We start from the raw sequence: 8185 nt of genomic DNA on the forward strand, positions 1-8185 counted from the left end.
GGATATAGCTCGCTAGCAGCCTCGCACCGAGGACCTATCCACGTCACCATTTACCCAGAATGCTTTGTGTGGAAATAAAATGGCTCTGTCCGTGTTAATATATATATTTTTAAAATTTACAAAACTAAACAGCCTACAGTATTTTTACAGTCTTTATTTTACAGTTAAAATAAATGATTATCAAATAGTCTAATGTTACAACTGATCAAGGATCCCTTTAAATTCTGTTTTGACTGAAGTAATGGTAAAGTATAAATAAAAATGATTTTCTGAGGAGCTCCCACACAAACATGCTTACAGCTGTTCAGACCTGAGGCGGAATGCAAATGAGATTGTCCTGTATCCTTCAGAAAGCTGCAGCTGGGACATGTTTCCCACAAAGTTCAATCATTTACATTGCAAATGTGAATGTTTTACACAATAACCTGAGGGTGTGAATGAGGACAGGTGATATCTGTTAGTTTGTGCAAATGAAGGCAGACAGAGCTCCATTCACTGTCCTGTTTGCCTCTGCCTGTGCGTTCTCCCTCAGTGTCCATAGTGTTTGGGATTCCCACGGTGAAGCGGGAGAAGCAGAGTTACCTCATCAACACTCTCAACTCTCTGCTGTCCAGCCTGACAGCTGCCCAGAGCCACGACCTCCTCATTATAGTCTTCGTTGCTGAGGTGAGGCCGACGGTTTTATGTGTAACCTGCTAAAACCTGCAGCTGATCAGAAACATCTTGTGACAAATGAAAGCCGGCCAGGCAGTTGTTAATGTTTGTCTAATAAAGACCTTGTGTTTGTAGTTAATGACATCCTGCTCAAAAAGATGTTTGGTGTGAATCGTGGCCTAATCTGTATCTGACCTTCTTCTGCACCCACTTCGGATGTTATCATCAATGAAATGGAGGTTATTAGGCGTCATCAGTCCCCTAGAATGGCTTCAGAATGTCCCACCTGTGCCAGTTAGCAGGTTCCCCATCCAATAGAATGGTTTCTGATTGTCAGCTGGTTAATATGAGGCATAAAACCACTATCTGGTTAATATGAGGCAATAAAAAATCAGGTTAGTATGAGGCAAAAAGCCACTAAGTTTAACCTCAGAGCTAATGACATGGTTAGCACTAACTTATATTGTGGTCTTCCAATAGGGCAATAGGTAGAGTGTCGGATTAGAGAGGGGGAGACTACAGTTCAAAACCCACATGGACACAAAAAATTTATTATAATACATGTTGGTTATTTACACATTCATTGTCATTGATATATTAACCCACTAGGGGGCACTGTCGGGACAGTCTGAAGCCTAGAAGGCACAGTAGGGATCCTCTGAAGCCATTGTATGGGACTGATAATGCCTGATAATGTCCATTTCATGGACTGATAACATCAGAATCTCTTCTCTCTCTCTCTCTCTCTCTCTCTCTCTCTCTCTCTCTCTCTCTCTCTCTCTCTCTGTGTGTGTGTGTGTCTGCAGACAGACTCAGAGTACGTGTCAAGTGTGGCTCAGACCATCACAGACAGGTGAGGCTGTCCCGTCATATCACTTACTTCCGAAAAGTTGATCTGATTGAACATGAAACATGTTGTCTTTGTAGTGCATTTAATTAAATATATGGGTGGAAAAGGTTTCGCAAATCATTATATTCTGTTTTTATCAAAGTTTTGCACAATGCAGCTTCAATGCAATTGTTGTAAAATTAGCAGAACAGCAAAAGTAGGACAGACTGGACTGTGGTTCATCTGTTATCCCAAACACAAGTTCCCACGTTTAAGAATAAAAACCGGAGAGCTGTCAGCTGATGGTTTTACTGGAGCCGACAGAAGCTGGATCAAGATGAAATAAAAATGTTTGTCTTAGAATCTCTTTTTTTATTTGCACAAGCAGTGTATTCAGTGTCATTGCTCCTTCCTACTGTGTGTTTATTATTTCACTGCAGGGTTTTATCTCTGCTTCACTCATGGTGCAGAGCTCCATGAAAGATTGTGTCAAAAAATAAGTTTTACAAGAAATGACTTGTTGGTTCTTGTCAGTTTTCATCTTTTGTGGCGCTGCATTTCAAACGCCTGTATTTGTTCTGGTTTCAGTGGAACTAAACCAGTTGCAGCGACCTTTTAAAATAAATCAGACTCAGAGTAACGCCTGATGCTTTCATTGACTTCTCTAAAACAAAGTCAGTTCCTGCTTATAATGAACTCTTTTTGTAGTTTTCCTAAGGAGGTGCAGTCTGGTTTGATGGAAGTGGTCTCTCCTTCGCAGTATTATTACCCCAACTTCACCACCCTGAAAGAGACTTTTGGGGACTCCAAGGAAAGAGTCAAGTAGGTGTAAAACCTCAGTTTGTTTCAAATGTTCTCAGCCAGGTTCTTTGTCTTCCCTCCATCTCCATTATGAGTTATGTGGCTGTAGGATCCTGGTCTGCAGGAGCAGGAGGGACAATAAGAAGCTTATTTTACTGGAATTAATGAACATTTAGATTTATCATGAAAAAAAATCAGAAAACAAAAGGGTTCATGTCAGCAGAGTCACTTTCAGACTTCAGAGAAGGATTCTGACATTGGTTTTTTTGAATTGGTGGTGCATATTTACTGGACTTTTTCCAGTAAATACTCTGTGCCTTACATTTTGTTAAAGCACATGGGTTAGTGGTGAAGTGCCTAAAGCCTCTGTGTTTTATGTAGTGGTTTTTATAGTGCTCAACAAATCAAAGCAAATCACACGCCTTGATAAAATGCCTGTGTTGTTATTTCAGTCACACCTCTTGTGCAAAGTTCGCCTGTTGGCACAGCTTTGAAGAAATATCTCTGCACTTTAGATGCTTGCACATATTCTGAACCAGAATCCGGTCTGTGTTCCTGGAAGCTCATTTCAGGCACTCTTGATGCTTTTAGCTGTATGTTTTGGGTCAATATCTCTTAAGCATACTCTACGTTTAACATTAAATATGGTGTTCTTTTCTTTAAAACCTTGGTTTTCTGTGTCTGTGGAAAGGAAACTGCTATGGTTATGTCATGGTCGCCTGCCACTTCAGAGGTCCAAGACAAATAATCTAATAAGCATGTGCTTTGACCACAGATTACAACGCAATTATAACAAAATACTTTGTACAGCTAGCAAAGTGACCAGGCTGCTTTTTTAAATTTTTTTAATTTTATTTTTATTTTTTTTGCAAATGCAGGTTTTGCTGCAGGTACACACAGCGGGTAAAATAAGTATTGAACACGTCAACATTTTTCTCAGTAAATACATTACTAGAGGTGCTAATGACATGAAATTTTCACCAGATGTYGGTAACAACCCAAGTGATCCATACATACAAAGAAATCAAACCATAAATGTCCAGAAATGAAGTTATTTGTAATAATGTGGAATGGCACAGGGAAAAAGTATTGAACACACTTACTGAAATTTATCTAATACTTTGTACAAAAGTCTTTGTTGTCAATGACAGCTTCAAGACGCCTCCTGTATGGAGAAACTAGTGGCATGCATTGCTCAGGTGTGATTTTGGCCCATTCTTCCACACAAACAGTCTTCAAATCTTGAAGGTTTCGTGGACCTCTTCTATGAACTCTGATCTTTAGTTCTTTCCATAGATTTTCTGTTGGATTCAGGTCAGGTGATTGGCTGGGCCATTCCAGCAGCTTTAGTTTCTTTCTCTGAAACCAACTGAGAGTTTCCTTGGCTTTGTGTTTGGGCTCATTGTCTTGCTGAAATGTCCAGCCACGTTTCATCTTCATCATCCTGGTAGATGGAAGCAGATTTTTATCAAGAATGTCTCTGTACATTTTTCCACTCATCCTTCCTTCAATTATTTGAAGTTTGCCAGTACCATATGCTGAAAAACAGCCCCACACCATGATGTTCCCACCTCCAAACTTCACTGTTGGTATGGTGTTTTTGGGCTGATGTGCAGTGCCATTTGACCTCCAAACATGATGTGTATTCTGGCATCCAAACAGTTCAATGTTGGTCTCATCTGACCAGACTATATTCTCCCAGTATTACACAGGCTTGTTTAAATGTTGTGCAGCAAACTTTAAAGGAGCTTCAACATGCTGTTTCTTCAGCAGTGGAGTCTTGCGTGGTGAGCGTGCATACAGGCCATGGTGGTTCAGTGCATTACTTATTGTTTTCTTTGAAACAATCGTACCTGCTAATTCCAGGTCTTTCTGAAGCTCTCCACAAGTGGTCCTTGGCTCTTGGACAACTCTTCTGATAATTCTTTTCACTCCTCTGTCAGAAATCTTGTGAGGAGCACCTGGTCGTGGTCGGTTTATGGTGAAATAATGTTCTTTCTACTTCTGAATTATGGCCCCAACAGTGCTCACTGGAACCTTCAGAAGTTTAGACATTCTTCTGTAACCGATGCCATCATTATGCTTTGCAACAATAAGGTTGTGAAGGTCTTGAGAGAGCTCTTTACTTTTACCCATCATCAGATGGTTCTTGTGTGATACCTGGCCATCATTTGGGACTGAACCAGCTGATATTAACTTGCACTGACAAGGGGCAGGCTTGTTTTCTAATTACTGAGAGAGTTCAGCTGGTGTCTTAGCTTTCCATGCCTTTTTACACCTCCCTTTCTTCATGTGTTCAATACTTTTTCCCTGTGCCATTCCACATTATTACAAATAACTTCATTTCTGGACATTTATGGTTTGATTTCTTTGTATGTATGGATCACTTGGGTTGTTACCAACATCTGGTGGAAATTTCAGGACATTAGCACCTCTAGTAATATATTTACTGAGAAAAATGGTGACGTGTTCAATACTTATTTTACCCGCTGTATATACAGTATACTGTATATGCGTAAGCCTATTCAGTGACACTTAAAGGAGGAGTGGGTTAAAGTGCTGGCAGATGCCGACCTCTCATTGTGTAGTAGAAGGATTGTTTATTGGCAGTGATGGTGCTCCTAAATGTTAAATTAAGGCTGCTATTGTTTTATGGTTTGTCATTTTATTTTGTTAAATGTGGAATAAACCATGAATGCCATAAAACGTTTGTCATTTTAAGATTTTTTTCTTTTTTTTTTTTTGTGAGTGTAACCATGACTGTTGTGGTGTGTTTTCAGATGGCGAACAAAGCAGAACTTGGACTTCAGCTTCCTCATGCTTTATGCTCAGGACAAAGGAACGTATTATGTTCAGGTGAATGTAATCTTCAAATGAACATCAGATGTTGGTGTGAACATACAGCCCAGGGGTTCTGGAGTAGTTCTGTTTCACACTTTGCTAACTTGTGGCATTAGTTATGATGCTGTAGCTTTTTTAAAGAAAGAAACCTGGTAACACACTGTACTGGCCCAGCTCTTTGTTGGTTTGAAGTTTTATTTTGAAATTCATTTGATAAAATGGTGTCATTTAATCCTGATTGCTACACTTATTATTATTACTGAAAACCCTTGAAGTAGAATGAGCTAGAGGAGAAAAACATGTGTTTTTAATAGTTTTAATGTGTTGATTTCAGTTAGAAGACGATGTTGTTGCAAAGACCGGTTACTACTCCGACATGAAGGCATTTGTGACCCAGACTGCTTCAGATGAGTGGCTCTACCTGGAGTTCTCCCAGCTTGGCTTCATAGGTATCCATCCACAACTGAGCCTTGCTCCTGTTTTAAAGAAGTCTTCTGACAGCAAACGTGTTTTCCAGGGAAAATGTTCAGGACTCGAGACCTCCCGTTGATTGCTGAGTTTTTCCTGATGTTCCACAAAGACAAACCCATCGACTGGCTGTTGGATCACATTCTGTGGGTGAAGGTCTGCAACCCTGAGAAAGATAACGTGAGTCCACTGCAACACGGCCAGTATTCTGACCATGATGTCAATCCAGGAAGAAAAATATTATTTTTTTATTTCAGCAGTGAAAACTGGTCTTTGTTAGTTTGGACACTTTGCTGAGCTTTAAAGGATGAGTTAACAATGGAGTCTAACACTTAAAGGTTTTAAAGTTCATCACTGCCTGAGACCAAAGCAGTGATCCAATGTTAACCCTAAACCCTCCCCACCATCTCCCACCTGTACATCTGAGATGAGACCAATGAGGGTGATGTCATCTGCAAGCTTAAAGGATTTTACAGATTGGTGACTGGAGGTGTTGGGGTACAGGCAGAAGAGGGGTGGAAAAAAACACAGCCTTTATGGGGGAATCCAGTGCTGATGAACCAGGGGTCTTACCTTACACCAAGATGGCAGCTCTCTTGGCGTACATGCTGCTAACAAATAACTGTAAGTACACCGATACTGGTCAAATTCTGAGGAAGTCGTTCAAAACAGGAGACAGCATTGAACCACCTCCTGTAAACTTTTAGCCGATCAAAGTGACCAAGCATTTACGACACGGGAGACACGCCTGAGCTGTTACCTTTTATTCACCCACTCTTCCACAGCAGAGTCATAAAACAAGCAAATTTCTGTTAATGATTGTCATAATCCTCTGCATTTGAAGGAGTTTGATTTCACGCTCATCATTTAATAAAGGGAGCACTGTTTTTGGAAAAAGCTAAGAGCTTCCTGGACAGGAGCGGTTGTGTTGGTGCTTTATTCCTGGACTTCGAGAAGGATTTTGATAGTGTGGACCACAAGATTCTTTTAATTAAATTAACTCATTTAAAATTTTTCAGAAAAAGCCATAAACTGAATGAAATCCTATCTTACTAAGAGTATGCAATGTTGTAGTCAATGGTGTCGAATTGCCATACCATGTAGTACTGTGGGAGTTCCACAAGGTTTCGTACTAAGACCGGTTGTTTTTTCACTTTACATAAATGACCTTCAAAAAGTATGTGAGAACACTCATCTTCAAATGTATGCAGATGATGCAGAGTTATAAACTCTGACAAAAACACACAGGAAGCCAGCTGTATTCTTACATCTGAAATGGCCCAGGTTCATGAGAATGCCCCAGGGTTAACGCCTTTAAGATCCAACTAAAGAACTGGCTGAAATCAAGTCATCAATGTCTCCATTAGAACACATAGGATCAGAAATAACTCTGTTATTCTTTTTGTTTGTTTAATGAAATGTGTTGTCTTTTGAAATTTTATTGTATATTTGACAAAGATGTGTAATTTTAATTTTAAGGCTAGCTCCAATAACTGCTAAAGACTACCGATGAAAATGAGCTTATTGTGAGGTTCGGACAGGAACAGATCCAGGGCGCAGGCAGGCTCAAAAATGTAACAAAAATTATTTATAAATAACTGAAGGAGGGCTGCTGGCAGCAAACTTACAAGTATGGAGAGTCACAGGCACGAGGGGAACAGAGCACGAGGAACACATGGAACAATCAAACAATGAACCGACATCAGACTGAGACAGGACAGGGTTTAAATACACAGACTACTAATTACTGAAACACAAAACACCTGAGGAGAAACACGAGGGTGACAATCAGACAGACAGGGAGCAGCTGAGCTGTGACACACTGGGGAACACTGAAAAACACTAGAAAACTAAGAAAATAAACACAGATCATGACACTTATTTTGGCTAACTCAGGCACATTTACATTGTATGACGTTGTTTCCTGTGCATTGTCCTTTGACAAATAAATACATTGAAAGGGGTCTAACCCTTCAGCTTGATGTGCTGTTTCCTGTCAGACAGGAAGTCTGGGATCTATCTGCAGATGAAGTCAGTTTGAGGGGCTTGTTGTGTAGCAGAGTATGGATAATGAGTTTAAATTTGGTAAAAAGATGCAACTTTTACATCTGTCTGTCTGAACATGATGATTGTCATAACCAACCCTAACCCTCCTGTAATAAACTGATGTTGAACTTTGTTCTTACAGTTGTCCTTCTCTGTGTGTGTAATCTTTTGCAGAAAGACTGTGACCAACAGAAGGCCTTACTGAAGCAAAGATACAAGCCATCTCTCTTTCAGCATGTGGGGCTCCACTCCTCCTTACCTGGGAAAATACAGCAGCTGAAGGTGAAAGGACGTCTAATCTCTGAGAAATGACCAAAGTTAATTCCACTAGTTTAGTGAACATAATATGACACACATAGATGTCAGTCTGTGCTCCCATTGTTTCTGTGAGATGTCGTTTGAACTATTCAGGAAAAACAGCTTAAAGGAATCAACATGTTCAAGGTTCCAACCAACCAGTTTGGTGTAAGGCTTGTTATTAGGGGTCCAAGCCCGAGGAAGCAGGGTAACGCAGCTGCAAAGCAGCAGCGTTTCCATGTCTCCATC

General features: G+C 40.2%; 1 protein-coding gene across 5 annotated transcripts in view; it reads left to right on the forward strand.

Moving 5' to 3' along the window:
* Nucleotides 1-8185, forward strand: part of zgc:154054 (Alpha-1,3-mannosyl-glycoprotein 4-beta-N-acetylglucosaminyltransferase B-like) — a 45424-nt gene that overhangs the window by 11518 nt on the left and 25721 nt on the right. For all 5 annotated transcript variants that reach the window (XM_014029978.1, XM_014029977.1, XM_014029979.1 and 2 more), the window contains exons 4-10: nucleotides 533-666; nucleotides 1461-1507; nucleotides 2192-2305; nucleotides 5065-5140; nucleotides 5460-5574; nucleotides 5643-5773; nucleotides 7814-7921. In XM_014029978.1, coding sequence (XP_013885432.1) covers nucleotides 533-666; nucleotides 1461-1507; nucleotides 2192-2305; nucleotides 5065-5140; nucleotides 5460-5574; nucleotides 5643-5773; nucleotides 7814-7921 — 725 coding nt within the window. The remainder of the gene's footprint in view (nucleotides 1-532; nucleotides 667-1460; nucleotides 1508-2191; nucleotides 2306-5064; nucleotides 5141-5459; nucleotides 5575-5642; nucleotides 5774-7813; nucleotides 7922-8185) is intronic.

Source organism: Austrofundulus limnaeus, unplaced genomic scaffold, assembly GCF_001266775.1.
Source record: "Austrofundulus limnaeus strain Quisiro unplaced genomic scaffold, Austrofundulus_limnaeus-1.0 Scaffold981, whole genome shotgun sequence".
NCBI classification, from domain to species: Eukaryota; Metazoa; Chordata; class Actinopteri; order Cyprinodontiformes; family Rivulidae; genus Austrofundulus; species Austrofundulus limnaeus.